This window comes from Cucumis sativus, chromosome 5, assembly GCF_000004075.3.
Source record: "Cucumis sativus cultivar 9930 chromosome 5, Cucumber_9930_V3, whole genome shotgun sequence".
Lineage (NCBI taxonomy): Eukaryota > Viridiplantae > Streptophyta > Magnoliopsida > Cucurbitales > Cucurbitaceae > Cucumis > Cucumis sativus.
Window position 1 is genome coordinate 19,022,540 of NC_026659.2, and position 23,362 is coordinate 19,045,901.

The 23,362-nt window shown below is 31.7% G+C and overlaps 1 protein-coding gene across 3 annotated transcripts; it reads right to left on the reverse strand.

Annotated features, from left to right (window-relative positions):
* Window positions 1–1,167: 1,167 nt before the first annotated feature.
* Window positions 1,168–13,239, reverse strand: LOC101212309 (endoplasmic reticulum-Golgi intermediate compartment protein 3). Of its 3 annotated transcripts, none has more exons than XM_011656938.2 (12): window positions 13,081–13,239; window positions 12,609–12,705; window positions 12,316–12,398; window positions 8,499–8,574; window positions 8,297–8,364; window positions 4,804–4,888; window positions 3,861–3,973; window positions 3,692–3,775; window positions 3,302–3,448; window positions 2,743–2,851; window positions 1,788–1,907; window positions 1,168–1,649 (listed from the first exon to the last, which is right to left on the reverse strand). In XM_011656938.2, exons 2-12 carry the CDS (start codon window positions 12,694–12,696, stop codon window positions 1,582–1,584), a joined length of 1,041 nt encoding a protein of 346 aa, XP_011655240.1. In that variant the 5' UTR covers window positions 12,697–12,705; window positions 13,081–13,239; the 3' UTR covers window positions 1,168–1,581. The 3 variants fall into 3 exon arrangements, with proteins under 3 accessions (XP_011655240.1, XP_011655241.1, XP_031742099.1); XM_011656939.2 differs by lacking the exon at window positions 13,081–13,239 and adding an exon at window positions 12,923–13,049; XM_031886239.1 differs by lacking the exons at window positions 12,316–12,398; window positions 12,609–12,705; window positions 13,081–13,239 and adding an exon at window positions 12,118–12,214.
* Window positions 13,240–23,362: the final 10,123 nt, after the last annotated feature.

Below are 23,362 nucleotides of genomic sequence, written 5' to 3' on the forward strand. Positions count from 1 at the left end.
AAAAGATCACCTTATGTGAAAAATGGTTTGCATTTTCTGTTCCAAACTCGTGATGAATTTTTGCAAAGTAAACCACCTATGTAAATAATATTAATGTTACAATTTATCTAGATCAATTTTGATTACGGACAATGTACTTGAATTACAAATAGCTTCTTTTTGATCGTTTTGTTTATTATTAGATTATTGGATAATTACAATTTTGATTTGTAAAATAGTTCTAAATAGTATATGGACAAAATGGGATGGCGGTGGCGAGGTGGCAATTTTGATCAATAAGTTAATTTACTTTTGTTAATCCACGTCACTTTCTGCATCCCCTCCCCTCTTCGTGAGTTAATTACTTATTTTGTTTATGAGTTTTGTCCATAAATCTCTTGGGAAATCCGAAGTTAGGAAAAACAAGTAGTAAAAAAACTCAATTTGTATTTCTTAAGTTTTAGGTCCAATCAAATTTACTGCGACAATGGTTTTTGCAATAAGAACAATTAATGGCCAAAGAAAAATTCTCATCTAAATGCTCTAACGATGAAGGGGTTCAAGTTATTCCATTTGGCTGCAATGTTCACTCTGTAGAACAGAACCAACGTTTGTAGCTCTGTTCATGGGAATTAAAGGTGGGAAATTGGAACAAGGAAAAGATGTTATAACGGAGAAACAACTATTTATTAATATTTGAAATTTCAATTAAAAATTGTTTTATAATTTATTTTCCAACTCATCAAAGAAATAAAGATGTCATCAACACACTCAAAACATCCAAGTCCACAACTATCGATTTAATTCACGTACCCTTTAACGATTTAATTCATATTTCCTTTTAACTTATATTAAAAGTCATTTAGAAGTATTTTGTAAAAGGCAAATTCTAATGTTTTTGTTTTGAAATTTTAAGGATCAAATATACTCCAAGAGTCCAAGAATCAAGAGTGTATTTTGCCTATAATTTTTTCAACCAATTTCAGGATTTTCCTAATCACTCTACTTCCATTTACAACACAAATGAAACGGCATTGATAAATTAAAACAAACTCCAAAAATATTACAATGGTTAACGAGAAAAGAAACGTTTTTTCATCAATGAAAAGAACTCCAAATGTAGGCAATTGCCATGGATGACAAAGGAAAAAATAAATTCATTGGAAGCAAAAAGTGAAACGTCTAAAGTAGACCAAGCTCATAAGAATGGTAATTGATATTCATAAATTAAAATCATATAGGTTGTAGGTAGACAATGAAGCAATAACAGATGACAAACTCCTATGAATTATCAAAATAATTGGTACAATAGTCCCTCATCCCCGTATAATTCTTTTGAAAACTAGAGAAAAGAAGAGGCATCCACTATTTTACTTGCAACAAGAAAGTGGGGAAAATCTTTAAGAGAGCCGAGCACCAGCACTTTTGTTCAAGCATCACTTTCTACAAAAGAAGCCCAAAGTTAGTTTATAATCAGTTGCCTCCACCTTATAAACTTGTGCATTCACGCTTGGACGCTTGAGATCTATTCTTAGCAGTTTAGCATCAGGTTTCTTTTGCTGATGAACAAATGTTCGTGGAGATTTAACCCCCAAATATGTCTCAACGGGTTCTTCTTTTTGGTTTTGTCAGAGCCTCAAGAAACCGAAACATCCAACGATCTAACATTCCTGTGATTTTAGCAGAAGATATCATTGTTTTGGCTGGGAGAAAGGTTAAACAAGGAAGTCTAATTCTTTGTTACTTATGCTTAACACGGTCACACGATTCCAAAATCGTTGAAAAAACATATCAATAATTTCTCGAACCTGTCACAGCAAAGGTACCACCTAATACAGCACAAAGCCGAGTTATGAAGTGGAGAAAACTCCGTCTTTCTTCTTTGATGGTCACTGTGATTGGTGATAGATCGTATAAGAAGTAAACAGCTGCACATCATTGAAAACAATGGTAAGTTTCAACCTGGCCTTTGAGTTTGAATAACTATATGAACACATTTAAGGTGTGTTTGAGAGTGATAGTTAGGGCCGTGATTTTAGAAAATGAGATTTAGGAACAAATAATTTTGTAAAATTTATTTTTAAACAATTAAATTTATGCTGCGCACCAAAATAAAAAGTGATTTTATATTTAAAATTGATTTTTCAATTATTATGTTGAGTTCCAAAAAGTTAATTTAGAGTCTGAATTACTCAGAATTGTATTTTCTATTTGAGAAATAATTATGGTAAATATCTATTTCTATTTATTTTATCATTAAATCCACATGCATGGTTTGATATTTTGATTGAGATGAATGTTTAATATATATTGAAAGAAAATTCAGGACATATACCATTGTTTATTTTATTAACAATTCAATGACAAACAATACTGTCAAGCAACCAACAATGTTTTACAAAAACTGAATTAGATAACCATTTTGGGACTGATTCTTGGTCAATCCCTTAACAAAAATCACCTATCAACTAATTCCTCCAAAATCAAATTGAAATGATTTTAGATTTTTCTAAAATCAATTTTAGTTTAGGCAAAACACCATCATTTCAAGGAAAAATGATTTTGGCAAGAGAAAAATTATTCTCAAAATCACTCCCAAAACACCCTTAGTCTTGTCTATAACATTTGATAAATTAGTGTAAATTTTATATATAATTTTTCTAAACCTATTTCTCATCCATGGTAAAAAAAAAAACATAAAATTCGTGACTGTAAAGTGATCCATTATAGATTAAATTTATAATACGAAATTCATTAACCAACCTGGCCATGACCTATCAGAGTCAGTCATAGGTGAGAAATATTCGGTGACTGAGAACTGATTGGTAGGTAACACAGCTTTTGAGATATATTTATATTCAGTTGGAACGATCTGCAATAAAACATGGAAAAACATGTAATATAGTTTAAATCCAGTGTTCACTGGTTAATTGTATACCGTTAATAGCTAATAAGAGCATAATTAAACGATCAAGAAAAAGAAGATTCCTAACTGGAACAAACAGAGCAGATCCAGGTGGACTGTAAGGATCTCATAATTACATCAAATTTCTTAGATGTCATGTAGTACGATTTCCTGATTTTACAAATTAGTTTATTCTGCAATATGAGCTACACGGGCAATAACAGGTTTTACTTACCATGAAAAAATAAATTTCAATTTCCCTTACCATGTGAGAGAGGGAAAGGATCGGAAGGGTAGGGAGGGAGCCTCTCAGCTCCAATATCAATATGTGTAGAGTAATATACATCAGATTATCTTCGAAACTATAAAAAAAGAAATTATGCACCTGATGTATCTTAAGGCCGTTTGGACTTTTACCTTTATATAATATTTAAAGGTCCCACTTGTGTCACGTAAAATTCGAACTGTACCATCAAGTGGGTTGTGAATTCCAGGGTATTTTGGGCCAAAGGACAAATCATGAATCATGTGACTGACATTCACATGTTTGGACCCTCCAAAAATCTGCAAAAAGACAACAGAGAATGGTCAAAATAATTATTGGAACAGTGAGATGGAATATGCTTCACTGAAAGACATCACGAAAAAAGAGGAAGATATGAAAGCAACACATTCTGCATTCGGACTAAACTCCCAAAATTGTGCCAATTTCTATGGCATGAACCCATGTCAATAAATATTGGAGGGTGGTGATCAAAATCAGGGCGAAGAAAGAGAAACTACACCAAAAAAATAGGGTGAACTGACCATTTGGGCCACAAAAATGTTTAAGCCATGAACTGAAATATGAAAGTTCCCAGCAACCCTCTGAACATCTAGAACTCCATAAACCTACAAAAAAGATTGCACTTGTCTTGTATTTATGAAGAACCAGGAGGTAAATAATCTTACAGTCCAGTAATAGCATATACATTACCCGACAGCCTTGTGCTTCTTCTAATGCTTGCTTAACCTTTTTGACCAAATTTTCAGCAGCTTGATCAAAGCCGTGTATATGAGGATGATCTTTCTCCTTGTCATGATCATGATCTGCCAAAGGTTATTTACAGGTGACCTTATGAAATAAAGAAGAAAATTGACCGCATCTAATAATCTCCTGATTCACAATTCACTTATACAACAGAGCTAGGCTTCTCATGAAATCGGAAACTAGGACTCTCATGAAACAGTGGGGCTTAGTGTGGTAAACGTATGCCTAACCAGAGTGAGAAGTCACACATTCTCAAGTTAAGCTCAAGACTTCTTTTAAAAGTATACAACCTTTTTAAAATACGTGACAACAATTATATTAAATTACTTAGTTTGATAACTATTTGATTTTTGAAATTTTTGAGTCTTATTACTTCTTTCTTTATCAGTGTTGTCACTAGACCTAATTTTTTAAACACTTCTGTAAAGTAAATAACAAAACAGAGAAACCAACACTAGGCTTTTTTACGTTCACGCTTACACACATAAATCATTAGACTTCATCTTCTTTTTGTTTTGCCCTTTTTCTTGAGGAAAGTATTTAATTCTTTTTTTATATTTTAAAACCTAAGGTGGCGTGAGTGATGTAAAAATTGGTGTTTATTTTATTTTACCCTTTTATGTAATCTTCATCTTTCAATGAAAATCTGTCACAGTCAGAACATCTTACCATTCAAAGAAAAGAAATGAGGTTTCCCCCTCTTCATTGAGATAATTTACAATTGATTTGAGACACAACACAATTGTAAAAGTAGTGACATTTATCTTTTACTTAGATGGTTTAACTCTCAATGACAGAATACTATCTTAAAGTACCAAGAAGCAACATAAGGAGGGAAAATCGAACTTTATAGACCAATAATTATGTGGATAATGGAAAAAGGCAGTACCATGCTTGTGATCAACGTGTTCCTTTTCCACAAGGTCAGACAAATATTCAGTGCCAATGATTTGTCCATGGCTGTTAAGACGAAGCTGCAAAAAGCAAGAAACTCTGGACTAATCAGCATGCATAGACTATGGAATTACTTCAAAACTATGCTTGCAAGTATGGCAAAGAATGCTTCTTAGGAAGCATAAACATATAATGCTTGTTAAGATATGTTTTCCTGTTGGAAATAAGGACTAGTTGATTGTCTATGGCTCAAAGGTATTTTTGAATTTTATTGTACCCTAATTTTATTTCCTTATTTGTTAGGGCTTGTTGTAGCCTATATATATATTCTTCCCCTTGTATTCTTTGGATTATTAGAAAATAATAAGAGCAGCTTCTATCGTGGTTTTTTCTCCATGTACTAGGGTTTTCCACGCATACCTTGTGTTTGTCTTCCTCTTCTTTCTAATATTTCCCAGTAAAAAAGATTAGTGAGGATAGAATGCTTTTTAGTATTTTAAGATATAATGTTTTTTTAGTTGATATGTTTTCTCAAAAAAAAAAAATTTAGTTAAGATCAATCATGGGCAGCACGGGGATGTGGCATGTCCCCACAATAATTTCTATAAATTTAGCAGGGGATTCCTGTGAAGAATTGAAGACTTGCAAAGAATTGTTACTTCCATACTTTTTCTTGATACAAACTAATTAAAGTTAAATGAATTTTTTTCTTCAGAATTTCGTTTTAATTAAATAGTTAAGTTTTGCAGAATATTTTCATTTAAATGCTTAATTCTTGAGAATCTACATTTAAAAAGAAAATTATTAAACCTCCTAACAGAAATAAAACAATACCATCTATCAAATTATCTAATTATCCTTATAAATAGTTGGATGACACATCAAGTTATCCCTGTCACTGGAGAATAAGTTTTTTAACAATAGTAATAGTAATAACGACGACGACGACGACGACAACCAATAATAATAGTAAATTTAAAGGGGAAAAAGGCAGGGATGGAGAATGGGGGAATATCCCTACTTAGGAGTATAAATATAAGGTTAGATACATCTTTAATAAGAAGATCAACCCTGAAGTTTTTTTGTTACTTCCTATTTTTGGAAAGAGAACAACTTTTCATTGCTTTCATGGAAAACATACCATATTCCTTGGTCAAAAGAGTAACAGATGTTCTTTCTCTTTCTCTAAAAAATATCTACGGTGATTGACACCAAAATATTGTAGGGTCATGAGATTAGTTGAGGTGCGCGTAAGCTGGCCTGGACTCTCACGGATATAAAAAAAGAACAGAATACAAAACAAAGCCTTTTTTTCAAAAGAAAAAAACAATAGCATGAGGTCTTGGGTAGGGAGGGTGAAGGTGGTAAGAAAGAAGATCCCATCACCATTTTGCATTAGATTGGAACTAAGGCTGCAGTACCAGGTGCACAATGTGATTGAAGACGACCAACGCCCTACAAATCCAGATATTCTTCCGGACATACAAGAGGATGGATGGACATATAAGAAAGCTGACTCCAACAACAATAAATAGAATGATGGAGAATGTGATGAATGTTGTTTCTAAAATGAATAGTAGATGGTCGATTGGCAGGAGCATCAATTTTCATTGCTCCTTTCCTCAATGGGTAATAGGAGATTTGATGTTGCAAAAGGCTTTCACTTCAGGGGGCATGTGTGACATGGGAAGCCTGAGTGACAAAAAGGAAGTAAGGGTTGATTTTCAATATAACCCCTTCAAACCTAAAGGCATATATGGATGTACTTAATCTAATGTTCCAGCATAATTGAGCAATATCCCTTTTGAGAATGGAATTTGTTTTCTAAATAATGTTTTTTCCTACTAATTTGCTTGTGTTCTTGATGCTTCATTCAAGGCATGGCAAAAGGAGTGAATTATTTCACATGTAAAGTTCACATTTAATACAAAAGAAGATGTTACAATCCAGGTGTTGAATTGAGCACGAGATAATGACTAAAAAAGAAGTTCAGTCTATGTTTTGTATTATGGTTCTCTTCTTGCCTTGTTTTGGCAAGTTTGGAACTTTTGTTTTTGTTTTATCTCATGTACTTTTAGCATCAACCACATTTATTACTTCAATGAAAATTCTTGTTTCTGTTTTTCTTTTAAAATAAAGTTCCTCCACAAGGAGATCCTTAAGATTTGAGGAAGAATTTTCTTGAAGAAAAGGAGAATGATAAGGAAATAAGTGGGAATGTCAAGAGCTAGAGCTAAAAGTCTTCTTGAAGCATTGAATGTTTACTTCCAAGCTAAGTTGAAAATTTTCAACCCTTCAAGCTTCAAGGCTACCAAGAGATTCAATGAATATGAAGATCCAGATTCATCCCATCCTTAATGCATTATGTACCAATTTAATTTCGTGTATTGACGGTTTAAGTATGGAGTTGCAGCTTTTTGGATGAACCCAGACAATATAGATGAAGGGTCGTGTCCTGATATAGTGACCTTTCATTTAGTTTAGATAGTAATGTGGTTTTCATGTTGAAGTATAACCCAAGGACATAGTTGTACAACCTATAAAACAGAACCTATTCAAGTAAGGTCATTTTTCATATTTGAAGTAAAATTGGAGTTTAAATGAATTTATCATAGAGTTCAATCTCTTGAGCTTTCTTTATATTCTTGTGTTTAGAATGCATGTTTTAGAACTTTCAATCTAGTATGATCCTTAGATTGTGAAAATTTTCAAATTTTCAGGAGCTCCTTTCTTCTTGATCTTATCTTTCCAACCCAAAGTTGTGTAACTTTCTTGGGGTTGATTATCAATTCATCATTGGGGTTCATTCTTATTATCATTATGGGGGTTCGCCTTGAATAAAGGGAGTTTTCAAACATAATTGAGGTACTTTCCTCTTCTCAAAATGTCTAGCCCAGCAGAATTTTTTTACAAGTCTATGATAAAAATTCACTAATTTCCTCATCCCTAACTCTCAACCTAAGCTCAGTTTCTCATCCAAGTATAAAGTTTTCACTCATTTGGATGCCAATAATTATATATCCTACTTAGTACATGGTTATGAGTCTAAAAGGAGAACTAAAATGTTATGGACTAATGCTGGGAAAGTTTTGTGAGGCATGTGGATAGAGGAGTCAACGCATTTGGTAAACAAGTAAATCAGGAGGAAATAATGGAATTATAAAATATTGATGTGTTATTAGGATGTAATTAATTTTCTTTGATGTGCTCTCTTGTAGAGACTCGTAAAGGAGATTTCTTGACATATGATTAAATTTTCAGTAATGGAGATTTTCAACCGAACTAGGATCCATCTATTGCATACATATTTATTTAATATGTTACTTATATGTAAATAGACATACATTTATATAATTCGAATTACTTTCATGTTCGTGCTCAACAGTTTCGTTTTAATTAACACATATATACTTCATGCATTATGCACAAGAATATGCAAAGCGGAAAGAAGTCAAGAAAATAAAAAAATTATTGAGAAATTATCTTACTTTCCATATATTTGTGTCAAGATCCACTTCATGCTTGCCAGACATATCAATTGCATCTACACTTAAGACTGAAAAACAATATAGAAAACTGAGCATTTGACCATTTATCACTATGAAACAATTGTAAATTATAGATACATTGAAAGCAAAACAACATGTGAAACCAACACAGCATATGATCAAAAAGACATTTAATACTAACCATCGCAAGGTAAAGAAGGAAAGGTCATGTTTATGTGAATGGGAAGAGTTTCTCCACGTTTCAAATCTACAGACATCTGTCACAAGAACAAGGTTAAACTACTGAAAACATCTCCTAACTTTTAACCAGTTCCAAGAGGACAACAAAAGCTAAACATTAAATGATAACATTTAACTGTTAGTTCAATAATGTCAGAAATGACAAGATGGGTGTATTCATTTGTATACTATTTAATTGGGTTGGACTTGCGGATGATTATAATTAAGATTCTTTTTGCGCGAATGTACTCTAGATTGAAGACAATATTTTTGCTAAGAAGCACCGACACTCAAGTGTCAGTGTCCGACACCGACACCCCTCAACATGTGTCCAACATGCCAGCTGGCATGCTTATTATTTTATTATTGTTTTTCTCATTTCCGACATGGTTGGGACACGCCGAGGACACATGAACTGCAAAAGGAAAAAAAAAAACTGACCCTCCAGCAGCCTATTCTGGGCATTTTAAGCAAGGTAGGTGAATCCATAATTGCTAAGCAAGGTAGTAGCGCACAGGCCATAAACTACCATTTAACCCGTCATAGCAGATGAATGTGCACGGCAAGGCATAAGGGAGGACCTTGAAGCTATGCAAGGATCAAAATATGGGTGTATATAGGGTATGCACTGGGACTAAACATTCCTATACTATACATGTGTTAGTAAAGGTCGAGTGTAGTTCCATAATAGGTGTGCATTCTGGGTGAAATTTGTATGCCCCGTGCACATATGACTGGAGCATAATCTTGTACTCAACGTAAACTTGGCATTGACAAACTACTTAGAGACATAAGGGCATGTTAACAAAATGGATCATCCTGCTTTATAGATGCTGATTCTCTCTCAAAGGTGTTTACTTTGGGCACGTATTATGACTTGATGGATTAAAGATCGTTTGCCAAAATGTACAACTACGGTAGCTCTTCAACATATGTGTTGAAATTCATGTTAAAGATGATTATAAAACAATTAGCGAATAAGAGGTAGAGTAGGTAAGTGATAGTGATACAAAAACTCAGTGACAGACAAAGACTCAAAACAATTTTACCAACAAAAGGAGTAATACAATGAAATCAACTGATTGGAACTACTTACATCCACAAGGGAGTGAGTGCAAAGTGAGGGCTGTGAGGTCACTTCAATGCCAGATAAAAGTAGGTCCATTGGGGGAAGGGGTTTTAGGTGGAAATATGTGAATAGGGGAGCCTGTAGTACACTGGTACCAGAGCTTTAGCTTTCAATTTATTTATTTATTTATTTTTCAGATTAAAATAACAACTTTCATCGAGAAAGAATGAAAGAAAACACAGGCATACAAACGGCGAAGCCCCAAGAAAGGAAGAACCCCATTAGTAAAAGGGGCTCCAACTATGCAGAATCACACAAATAGAATAATTACATAAGGTCCTTCAAATCGAAGCCTAGATGGAAACATGAAAATGTACTAGAGGTCAGATCTCCCTAGGATCCTTCTCCACTCCCCTAACCACCCTACCATTCCTATCACCCCACAAAACCCACAAAACCGCACTCCCAAAGAAACTGACCTTTTCTCCCTAAAAGGCAGCTTGAGGAGGAACTCTTCGATCATAGCACCATCTCTGAACACTCATACCAAACGTCTGGAAAAAGGAACCCTAGACGCCACTTGTAAAGTCACATGCAACCCAAAGAATATGGCCCAAGTCTTCCTCCACTTTCTGACAAAGAATACAACAAAAAGGCCCAAAGAGCATAGTCATCTTCCTGACAAGCTTGTCCAGCATGTTAGCACGATTGCTTCCTGACAAGCCTGTCTAGTGTCTTGGCACGACTGTTAAGAACCTACCAAGTAAAGAACCTCACCTTTCTAGAATCCTTAAACCTCCAAGGCACCAAAAAGACCGACTCACCTAAGGGGGAAGGATCCACCAAGAATGAAAGAAAGACTTACATGAAAACCCTTCCAAAGGACTGGGTCTCCAAAATCTGACATCCCTTCTCCCCAATCCAAAGGGATGATCCTCAAGTAAAGAAAGAAGAGCGGCCACATCTGTTGCTTCCCTACTGGAAAGATAACGACAGAACCCACATGAAAAAGAACAAAAGCTTCCAGACCACACTAGAAAGTCAACAACAAAATGAGTTTTGAGAGATTGCAAGTGGTACAATTGAGGAAACATAAAACAAATGCTGAAGTACAAGAAAATAAAAATTAGTATGAAGATGGTTTAATCACTACGGGGAATGGCAGAAAATGTTTTATCCACGGAGAGAGACATTGAGATTGGAGGAAACATAATACAAACACTAAAGCACAAGAAAATGAAAATTTAATGAAGATGGTTTAATCACTACTGGGAATGACAGAAAATGTTCTATACACGACAAGAGACATTGAGATTCTTCCAGAAGGATGGAGACATAATGAATGGTTGCCGAGCCAATGGTACAAAGTCAAATTAGGTATGGGGAAAACATCCATTGTGGAGCCTGCTACTCATTCTCTACCTCTTGAACAAATCAGTAAAAATGTTGACTTACAATCCAAAATGATAAAAAGAAAAATCCTACTCATCTCATTTTTTTTAGGCATAAACTTTCTACAAAACTTATTTTCCAAAGGAAATTGGAGAAGTTCAACAAGAGACATTTAATGTCCGTGTTGCAATCTCAAGCAAGCTAACAAAGGAAGAAGGAAATTTCTTCTTTCTAAGACCAGTACCATATACATCAACCAATGAGAAGGTTGGAGAAAATGGAGAGGACGCAATCCTTTATCACATAAGTGAATATGGAACTAACCCTTTGGTAGAAAATAGTTTTTCCTCACTAACAATTAGAAAGCTTTTACAGCAAGAAAAATTAGGAAGCTATGTTTCAAAGTTTTGAATGATTGCGGGAAGAGTTATATTTTCTACTTGCTATGGACTATATAGAAGAGCGGATGAATTATGGATTGTGGATCAGCATTATCAAAGCAATTATCAGGTAGACGGGCAGAGAGAAATATGTTCAAATTAAAAATTAAAAAAAGAAAAAAAGGAAGTTAAATGGAAGAAAAGATTAAAAGTCTTAAACATCATGAAGCTTCTTAGTACGTTCTTTCTAAGGAATTCAACAGCTATACTCTAACCAAATTGATTTTCCAGAGAAGGAGACGGAATTATACATAGGCTCACATATAGCTTAATAATTAAAACTCATTGTCCCAAAACATGTCAATAATCTATCTCTATTAATAGTGTTGGAATTCTTTCCTTTTTCTAGGCTTTTTCCTTGTTAGAATCCTAGAATAATTATGGAAAGATTATGGGAATGTATTCCTTATTTTCCTAAATCTTTTCCTTTTTTATTCCATTGTGTACTCTATTTATTCTCCCTTGTACCTATTGTTTTATTCATTAGAAAATAATAACAACAAACAATCGTGGTTTTTCTCCTGGTACTCGGGTTTCCACGTAAATTGGTGTGAACTCGTTGTCTCTCTTTTCAATAAATAGCTTTAAACATAATTGAAATTTGTCAACATGCTGTATTCATATTCCTTTTTTTGAGAGGAAAACAAAAAATTAATTGATGAAAGGAATTGAATGCCCACCAAAGGTGATTTACAATAGCTTTAACGATATTCCTTAGGATTCTTCTTCGTCGAGGTGACTTCTCATAATACTTTACATCGTTTTCAGTAACTTATCAGATATAAACAAAAACAAAATTCAGTACGCAACTATATCTATCAAATAAGTACACATACAAAGAAAATGTGATACAGGTAGCAAATAGAGAGAATAAAAACCTGATGAACAGTATATGTGGAGAGATAATATCTCAGTTCGTGCAGAAATAGTGTGGCCATTATGACTAATCCAACAACAGATACTGTGAACATTAAAAAGGAAAATTATCAGGGGAGCAAAACAGAACAGATGAGCCTAACATTTATTTAAGAAATATATAAAGAGAAACAGGAAAGAGAACTATATACACTTCAAATTTACCACCATACTGGAGATAAAGAAGCATAAATTGTTCAATAACACATCGTAGAAGAAAAAATACAAAGAGAGAAGCCATGCCCTCTCATATTACCAAACGCCCCAGTTTGTGTTTTCTGCAACAAATGCTCTTCCGCTCGGGGAAACGCATCCAAACTCTTTATCGTCTGCTTTAAGCCCATGTTTACCTCCTGTCATTGAAAAAGAAATTAAAGAAAACATCTCGTAAGTTATAAACAGCAAACTTTAACAATCATATTGCATATCTAAACTGAGAAATTCCAACGCCTTCCATCAACAACAAAACCAACCCTTCCCACATAATTGAAAATTCTGAATTCCAAAATCAAAGATATGGAGAAAACAAAACAAAAAAAAAAAAAACCTGAAAAACAGAAAATCCAGAACCTCAAAGATCCGTTTCGATGAATCAAAATTGGAGATCGAGGAATGATTTTCTCGGAAATCTTAATGCGTAGATTCTCGAAAGGAAATGGATTCATGCAGAAATCAAACAATTGCAAGAACTAGTGATAAAAAAAATGTAGTAATCGAAGGAGTTGTACCGAACGAGGAGGGATGAAGAATCTGGTCGTTTGTCGAAGTCCAATGGGGAGGCTCTTGAGCGACGAAAAATCCAAGCGTTGAAGACTTTTAAAAGTTTTATGATTAATTTCTAAATTTCCTTTTTACGCAATAACCTGCGCTGGACAAAGAAAAAACTGCTATTGCTTTTTTTAGAATGTACATTTTCAAATAAAGAAATTGAAACTATTTACATTTATATAGCTCATCTAACCTTTTTTTTTTTTTTTTTTTACTAGATTTAGTAAACATTTTCAATTTAAGGGTTCTTTTAAAAAGTATAACAAACTCAAAATTATTTAGTATGAAACAATTTCGAAAACTAAAATATGTTTAGAAAATACACAATATGAAATAACAAAGTTTTTTTTTATTAATTGGTCACACACATGTGAAAAGCTTGATACATGATTGTTCGGATATTGATACATGATCATTCACATCTTGATACATGATATAACATCTAAACACTCTTGCACCAAATTTAAATGATATTGGTACACGATTTTGTACCAAGATCATTTTGGTATTGATAAACAATTGTATAATATAATCTAAACAATAATCGAATCTATATACATGATTGTTTATCATAACTACACGATCGTGTAATGAAATAATATATTTTCAATGATTATGTTTATTTATATTGATTGTAATTTGAAATGTTCAAATTTACTTTAGGAATTGGTATAATGTATGGTGATATATTATAATATAAAGTTTATATTTTAATTAAACTTTATTATATAAATTTAATTTTGGATATGATTCAAAATTAGTTTATGAGATACAAAATATTTGAATGAGTTCAAATATTAATTTAATGTGAATTTGATTCAAATGTAAACTATAGATTAAAATTTAATGCGAATATGATACATATTCAAACGAGTTATGAGAGAAATTTATTTTTTACTATGATTTAAATTTGAATTAAATTAAATATAAGATATTTAATTTAACAATTAATTAATTTGAGAATTAATAAAAAAGTTTAGAGGAATTTTTAAAAATAGTAGATTTTACAAAATATTTACAACCTATAGCAAATTCTATTACTAATAGTCATTGATATGCTATAGTGATAAAATCCAAAATTTTTAAATATTTTAGTTTATTTTGCTATTTTTAAAAATGTCTTTTAAATTTATTAGATTCAATTAATTAAATTAAAACTATGGGATATGTGAGAGATATTCATGAAATATTAATTAAATCAAATTAGTTAATTTAATATTTTTAAATTAATAGAATCTTATTGGTTGGAACTTCCAATTATCTTGGTAGGGATTGATATCTTTATTTTCGTATGAGCAAATAATTTTTTATGATTCTCTCAAACTTCGTGAATAAGAGAGAGTTATAAATACCTAGAAGAAAACAAGTTATTTTAAGAATCTAAGCCATTTGCTTCTCTACAAATTCTCTCAAAAAAATTTCATTCCAATTGGTTCCCACAAACCAATCTCATCTCAATGCATAGGAAGGTCTTTGACAGGTAGTGTTCCCAATTTGGAATTTTAGTAGATTTAAAGGCATCAATCAAACTATATGTGAGTTTTTCTTTCTCTAATCTATACTTTTAAAGCATGTTTAGTCTCAATTAGAAAATTGTTTCTGTAACTATTACCAATATACAATATTTTTAAGTTTCTAAATAAATTAATCTAAGGTCTTTGTAAAATCTTTCGTTGTCAAGGGCTTTCATCCATTCATAAACAAGCTTGAGTCTAAGTCAAAATCAAATTGAAAAATACCCGTTCGCAAATAACCCAACCAAATACACCAGTTGTCCTTTGTTTAACTTAAGGGAGATAATAGTATATATATATTAAAAGTCCAATATAATATAAGAAGGGAAACACCATTTGTGTATATGTATAGACAGTATGGAGAATAGTTATAAAAATCAGTTGAACTAAGGAAAATAAGGAACAAAAAGATTTAGTGACCTAAATTTCATGGGACACTTTCTTATCGGGCTGAAAGTCTTCTATTTCTTTATAATTAAAAATTCTTAGACTTGAAAGTTAAATTTCAATTCTTAGTTTTAATATTATTCTCATTTTGTTTGTAGATTTCAAGGAGTTGAAGATAACAATCGATGAGACTTTGAGTTTGGAGTTATATAATAGTGTTTCGGTGCTTGGAGGAGGGTGATGTCTTTGTTTCTTATTATTACATATACTTTGTGTTTTATGATTAAGAACGATGATCATAACTCATTTTGTAATATGAATAAGGACGATGTTCCTACATTGTAGTATGTAATGACCAACTATATGTTTGCTCAAGGATATATAGCAATTTTTTAGTTTTTTGCTTGAAAGTTTGAGTTGATTAAAGAAACTTAAATAATTCATTTGATGGAAAGTTTAAATTCTTGTTTATGTGTTGTTTGAGTTATCATTGTGTTGGACTTCAAAACAGGTGCAACATAATTATATGGACCTTTATAATTGTACAATTTTTTATTTGAAAAAAAAAACACATTATTGACATGTAAAAAATGTCAGCTAATCTTATATACTTGATGTTTATAAACTGCTAACTATAACTTTACTTGACGCTTAAAAATTGTTAAAGAAAATAACCCATTATTCTTGACACTGTATTATTTGATGGATAAAAAATGTCAACTAATATCATATATTTGACGTTTAAAAACTGTAAAAAAAAAACCATTTATTCTTGACAGTAGATTACTTGATGCATTCAAAAGTGTCAAGTAAACAAATACTTGACAAGTAAAATGTGTCAAGTAAACCCTTTTTTTGTAGTAGTATATTTATGTCCACCTGATATAATCATGATTAGTAAGTTAACCCTTCACAAGTTGTTCATAAACTCAACTAGGTCAATTTACCGTTTTACCCTTGAGATTACTTCTTGTTCCTTATGTGCCATTGATCCTTTAATGAACATTTGGTTTAAGGTCCAGCCTATAAACCGAATTTTTCTCGGGCCAATAAGAGGTGGGGTCCCTTGTTCAAGACCTGGTTACAATGCATAAGAGAACAACCTATCTACTCACTCTAATAAGGTCAGGAGGGAATTCCATCTTGCACCCTATGTCCCCAGCTATCCACCTAATCTTGCCTTTGAAGTGGGAGACATATTGGGTCAACACTGATAAACTGCCCTCACCTATGAAGATCTAAGGGTAATCTCATGTGAACATGAGTTTATAGTTAGCTCATGTGAACATCAGCCCACTTAAGGCAACGAACACACACACCAATGGTGTTGCTGAACTAGATAGCATGTGGAGATATTTACTTCTTTGCTCCTAGAGCTATAGTAATTTGAATTCTACCATTGTACTGAACGCACCTCTCCAACTCCAAGTTTCGAGACTGTTGACGTTTCTTGAGAATCAGAATAGGTTGAGACACTTCTACTGTAGAAATGAAGTTATGTTAAAATTAAACAAATTGTGACTAAAAAAATTGTTCATAATTAACACTCACCCTATATGTCACCCACTGAGGACGTCGTCAGTCTCACGTTGTTCAAATCGTCGTCAAACTAGAGAAATAGAGCATCTGTGTCTTCAAAGTTACTATGTGGGAATGAAGAAATCATAGTACCTGTACACATATGACTCAGAATTAATCAAACAAATATGAGTACATGAAACTGAATGTATAAAATAATTAAATCTATATACGTGGTTCTTTAACATCATTCGTCAGCAGTAGATTCACTTTGATGGGACAATTGATCATTCTCATCGTCAATGAAGCCGTCAGCAACGTTCAAACAAATCGGTCTTTCAACAACTGTAAGATCAACGTCGGGTCTGTACAAGTGTCATCCTCAACTGTCTCTCCGACCTGATGTTCGTTGTCAACAATTTCTACTATATTTAGTTGTTCATTGTCAACATCATCGACTTCCGGCACATCCCAAATCCATTTATTCTGTACCACTTGAACAACCCTCCAATTTGTACCATTTTTTGCGTCCTCTATGTAAAATACTTGGTGTCCCTGCATTGCAAGGATGACTGGTTTGTTAACAAACAAAAAACGGGACGTGTTGATTGATTTGTAACCTAACTCCACATGTGTTCTATGACTTTTGTTGTTGTCTGCATCATACCACCTACAATTAAACAGCCAGACACGTCACCCCATGGGATAATGAACGTCTAACACTTCATCAAGAACACCGTAGAAATTATTATTCTCTCCATCGACTACCATTACTCCATTGGCTAGCTAACTTGTGAATAACATAGCGTGAATAAGCTCTTTCCCTGTTTTACCACGTTTCAGTGACTAAATCGCAGTATTTTTAAGCAAAAGAAATGAAGCTCAACGATTCGATGTTTAGGTGAGAAGAAACGTCCAACCAAGGGGTTCAAAGAAGAAAGCTAGCCGTTTAGATGCACTAGCAAACAAAATTGGTTGGCTCAAAAGTTGAAAAAGCACAAGTGATCAATTTGTGAAGCGTTGCTGTAGCTTTTTAGAGCACTAATGACGCGTGGCTTCTTGTTAACATCAACTCTTGCCTATAAATAGAGTCTCTCACTTCAGAACAAGCGTGCGTAATTTTTGGCTGGAGAGTGAGCGCAAATATCGTCCATCCTCTATTTCATTAAGTTTTTAGGTGAGAGCCTGAAACAAAAGAGTGGTCGAGTTCTTCCTCTCCGTTTCCCCCTTAGTACTAAGCAAAAATCAAAGCCAAGGAGCATGAGAAATCATACTCTAAGGTATAGTCCATTCTTCTTCTCTTCATGTTCTTTTTGTATTATACTGTAATGTACTATGTATTTGAAAGTCGGAAGGCCTAAAGTTATGTTATTCAATACATTGCATTTTATATTTCATTCACCCATATTCTTGTCTCTTATTTCCTCTATTATGTTTAATTATCTTGAGTTGATAAAATGTATTTTGAAGATTAGAGGGTCATGGTGTTTGTATTTTAAGTTTTTTTGAGTTAAATGCGAATGTCAAAAAACATTATACATTTGAAAGAAGAACAATGACTTTAACCGTAATCATAACAATGACTTTGACCATGATTAACTTGCATGTGCACAATTACATAACAAAAAATAAACAAACAATAAGCACAACTAAAGAAATATTTATCAAGTAGTGAATCCTTAAAATGGAGTTTCAAGTTACTTAAAAGATGTTTTGTACACACACAATACTCAACATTAGGAAGCACTCTTAAAACTCCTTTACGGATGTTAAGATGCCTATAAGAAACAATGACTAAATTAGCTCGCTTTGAAAAACTACCTCCTATCTTCTAAAAAAACCATGTCCATGATGCATCATTTTTAGAATCTACAATAACAAAAACAAGAGGGAAGATTTAATTGTTACCATCTTGTGATGAGGCTATTAATAAGATGTCATCAAACTGTTGGGATTTATGTCCTAAAACTCACAGATTGTAAATATAATTCATTGACCGTTATTTATAAAGTGTTATTATTATAATTTCAACAAATGTTATTGATTATATTATTAGTTTTTTCTTAATAACCAAAATCCAATAAACTAACATCCTAAGTTGTTTGATAAGTTTTGAACAATATGTAGAGACATACATGGATCAATGTTCAAGATCAACTAAGGGTCTATAGTATAGGAATAAGGTTGGGTACCTTATCCTGGTAACATTATGGATACAACTCACTTTGTATTTGTTATAAACATAATGATCAAACACATTCGTGTAGGTGACATGCAAGTGAGGGTATCCTATGCAATGAGTTTGCATAAGACCGAACCACAAAATAATAACCACTAGATGCAACTTCGTTAACTAGTTGGATTTGTATTTCATTAGGATGACCCATGTAACTTAGTCTTAATGTTGAGTGTATTATGAACTTTTGTTCGCGAGAGATTGTTCTTGGATTTGTATGGGTGAGAGTGGTCAGATTATCGACTCAATATGCTTATCATTTTGGAGACGAGACTGAATGGAGAGTTGGGAACATAATCACACAAGATGGAATTCACTCATTCCAGACTTTAGGGTAAGTGGATGAGTGTTTCCTTAAATGGTGTCTCCGGGACTTAAACAAATGACCTTACCCACTCTATGACATGAGAGAGATTTCTATTTATTGGTTGGACTATAAACATGTTGTTCATTAGAGGAGCACTAGTATTTATAGACTAGAGGTAATCTAGGGTGAAAGGGTAATTTGACCAAAGTAGTGTTACGAACAATCGTGAAAGACTAATTTACTGTTATTAGTCTATATCCGTTGAACATGAATATATCTACAGTGAAAAGAGTTCAACTGTGAGTCTTTAGTGGAGTGTACACACAATTAACAAATATTGATTAATGTGGTTAATGAGTTTAGCCAATTAATCTCATGTCGTTGTATTTTTTGATATGTAGGTTAATTAGGTCTCCTTTCTAGCTTGTAAAGAGTAATGAAATTTATTTATATTGGTTGTAATTTGTAATGCTCAAATTTACTTTGAAAATCAGTATAATGTATGGTGATACATTATAATATAAAATTTATATTTTTTAATCAAACTTTATTATATAAATTTAAATTTGGATATTATTCCAAATTAATTTTACAAGAGATAAAATATTTGAATGAGTTCAAAAATTAATTTAATGTGAATTGGATTCATATTAAAATTATTGGTTATGAAAGAAATTTATATTTGGATATGATTCAAATTTAATTTAAGTTAAATATAAGATATTTAATTTAGCTATTAACTAATTGAAGAATTAATTAATAGTTTAATTTAATTTAAGGATAATTTTCAAAAATAGCAAATTTTACAAAATAATTACAACTTATAGTAAATTCTATCATTGATATGTTATAGTGATAGAAGACTATTAGTGATAAAATTCAAAATTTTGCTATAGCTAGTAAATATTTTAGTTTATTTTGCTATTTTTGAAAATGCCCCTTAATTTAATTTAATTTAAAACTATAAGATAGAAATATTAATTAAATATGATTGAAATGAAATATTAATTAAATATGATATAATTAAATATTAATTAATTAATTAGTAGGTTTGAAATTTCTATTAATTTAATATTTTTGAAATTAATAGAATCTTGTGATTCTCTCCTACTCCCTCAAGGAAAGGGAGTTATAAATACAGAAGAAAAACAGTTTTTTTTAATCAAGTTAAGCAATATTTTTGCTTTCTGAAAAAATAGTTTCTCTAAAAAATTTTCAACGTCTGGTGTTCCAATATGAAGTTTTTGTAGAATCAAATGCCTAAAACTACGTAAGTTTTTCTTTCACTGATCTATAATTAGAAAACATGCTTAATCTTTAAGTTATAATAAGAAAATTAGTTTATGTATTATTTTGCCAATGTATTGGTATTTTGGAATTTTCAAATTAAATTGAAACAAGATCTCTGTAAAACATTCCGCTACTAATGACTTTTATCCCTTCACAAACTTACCTTAAAAAACATGCCATCAACATAAATGATAGGTCTACAATGTTTTCACCTCTCAATTGATGCACTAAAAGCCATAAAACTTGAAATGATCGCTATCATCAATCTCTAAAGGAGTGGATGTACTTATAATAATCGTAAAACATTTCTATCAGCACCAACAAAAAAGAACATATAGACTGTGATAAATGCTAAAATTTGTCTATCTAGATAGACGTTGACAATTGTCTATCCCCATTAATCTGCAAATGAATGTAAATTTGATAAACGAAACTGATCATAGTTGGGTTGATTCAACAGATTTATCAAAGAAGCTTTGAACCGTGTGTGATTCAACTGCGTCACATTTTAATTAATATCTTTATGATGTGTTTATTGCCCTTCAAGCTTTCTAATAACTTAATTATATTAACTTCAAGATTTGTACGAGCCTTATGCACAATCACTTTTGGAATGGAACGATCAGTAGACATGAACTTAAAATCATATATCAAGCAACAACCAATTACTGTTAAAGAAGCTTGCACGTGACAACTTTTGGTAGTATTCAATGAGCAATAAGGGTCATGAATGTATTTTTGTAGCATTCACAACTCACTCTTCTTATAACGAGATGCCTTAACATACCATTTGCACCCTTCTTGAAGACATCTAAATTCAAGAAACCTCAAATTTGATATTGTAGTTCTAAATTGAAAGTTGATCTTACACTGCTATTATATGCAAATTAAAAATACTTTGAAAGCATTTCTTTGCTTTCAAATAAACTTGTTTCCTTCAAATCACAATGATAAGAATTTGTCTCTTATAACTTCATCACTTGAAACAAAAGAAGGAGAACCAATATTCAATGACATATCAACATTCTTCCGTACATTACAAGAAAAAGAAGACATTCCCAAAGAATTAACACTTATATGAGCAACTAATGGATGTCTACTAGTTGCATCTTTAGCAAAAGCTAAATACCAAGCAATATCATTGCCTATTTTTATTAGCACCATAGTTTGAATGTTGCTTTTACCAAAATAAAGTAAAATAAATAATTCTACTGATCAATCCAATTGCATATGTTCACATTTTAAACCAACCAAAGCATTAAAGCTGACTCGATCATCTACCAGAATTTCAGCAACTGAGTAATTCTCATAAACATTGCATCTACTCCATTGACCTCCATAAAAACAACAATAGGAATATACATTGTAATCTGTAAAAAAAATACAATTAAGTATTTAATGGTGATAGAAAGAAATAGATAGACAAAGACAAACATCTAACACTAAATAAAATGTACCAAACGATAATAATAAACACAATGCAAGAATAAATAGACGATCTTGCAATGAAATAAAATGTATTAGACGATTATGTTAACCATGATAAATGATAATTTGATAATGCTAAACGATTATGTTAAATGAAGTAAATGGTCGTATTGAATAAAGAAAATGATCGTGTTGACTTAGGTACATGATCGTTTGATCATGGTGATCGTATTGAATATTGTAAACGATTGTGTTGATATGGATAAGCAATCATGTTGATAGTGGTAAATGATCGTGTAATTCAATGTAAATTATCGTGAAAAACTTCAAACTATCAATCTTTAGAATGAAATACACAATTCTTACAATAATACTTAAAACTTCTAAACATTCGAAACGAAAAAAAACCTTTAGAATTCTTACCAACAACAAAAAATAAAAACGATATTCAAAATGAAATATAAAATTCTTAGGTCGATGTAAACGACCGTGAAAAACTTCAAATCTAACGATCTTTAGAATGAAATACACAATGTCTTACAGTAACACTTAAATTTTCTAAACATGTGAAACGAAAACAAAATTTACAATTCTTACCACAAACAAAAACAAAAACGATCTTCATATGAAAAGATAAAACTCTTAACGTAATTTTATAATTGTCTAAACAGTTCAGACACAAACGATATTTAGAATTCTCACCGAAAACAAGATCACTGCAACGACATTGACAGAATAATATAAATGATTTTGATTGTTGAAGATGACGAAAAAGAGAAAGAATATTCAAAAGGAATTGTCAAAGATAATGAAAAAGAGAAAGAATGATCAGGATGAAAAATATCTAAAAAAGGATATGAATAACTCAAAAAGAAAATGAAAAGATCGAGCAGAAGAAGAATTGAAAAATCATTATAAACAAATAAGAGCAAATATAAAATTTGAAAAAATAATCACTCTTAATGAATTTTTCCTAAATTGTTATATAGACAGTAAGTATTTTTCAATTTTATTATATCTATTAAAATTTCCCAAAAGAATATTTACATTAATCTTTTCTAAATTTTGTTATTTTTTTTTGAAAATGTATTAGGGTTCAAACCTTTATATATATTTTTTTAAAAAAGACATACATGCATTATAAAAATAACGGTAAAAATAAAGAATAATTGTAGTGAATGATTAGTTGAGAAATAATGTTTAAGGATATAACAATATTTATAAAAAAATTATAAATATAGCACAACTATCGCTAATAGACTTGTATGATCTATCAGTGATAGACCAATATTTACAACATAGTTTATCAACAATAGACTTATATTATTGATAGAATTTGACAATTTTAGTTATATTTACAAATTTTTTAAAATATTATTATATACTTAATTAATTTAAATTGAATTGCTAAATTTAGGAGCACTGGTGACATAAATAAAAAGGTACCAAGTTGAAAAACAACAAGAGTGATGTAGGATTTTGACGGAAAATCAAAATATATCACAAACATTTCTGGAAGTACTATACATTATATTAATCAATAGTGTGGAATTATCTCAAAT

What these genes read in the sequence shown, in the direction of transcription:
- LOC101212309 (XM_011656938.2), bottom strand. Translation starts at nt 12,696, where the DNA reads ATGGGCTTAAAGCAGACGATAAAGAGTTTGGATGCGTTTCCCCGAGCG. An exon ending in CCACATATACTGTTCATCAG is followed by an intron (nt 8,575 to 12,315) that starts GTTTTTATTCTC and finishes TTCTTGTGACAG; the next exon opens with ATGTCTGTAGATTTGAAACG. An exon ending in ACATTTTTGTGGCCCAAATG is followed by an intron (nt 3,449 to 3,691) that starts GTCAGTTCACCC and finishes GTCTTTTTGCAG; the next exon opens with ATTTTTGGAGGGTCCAAACA.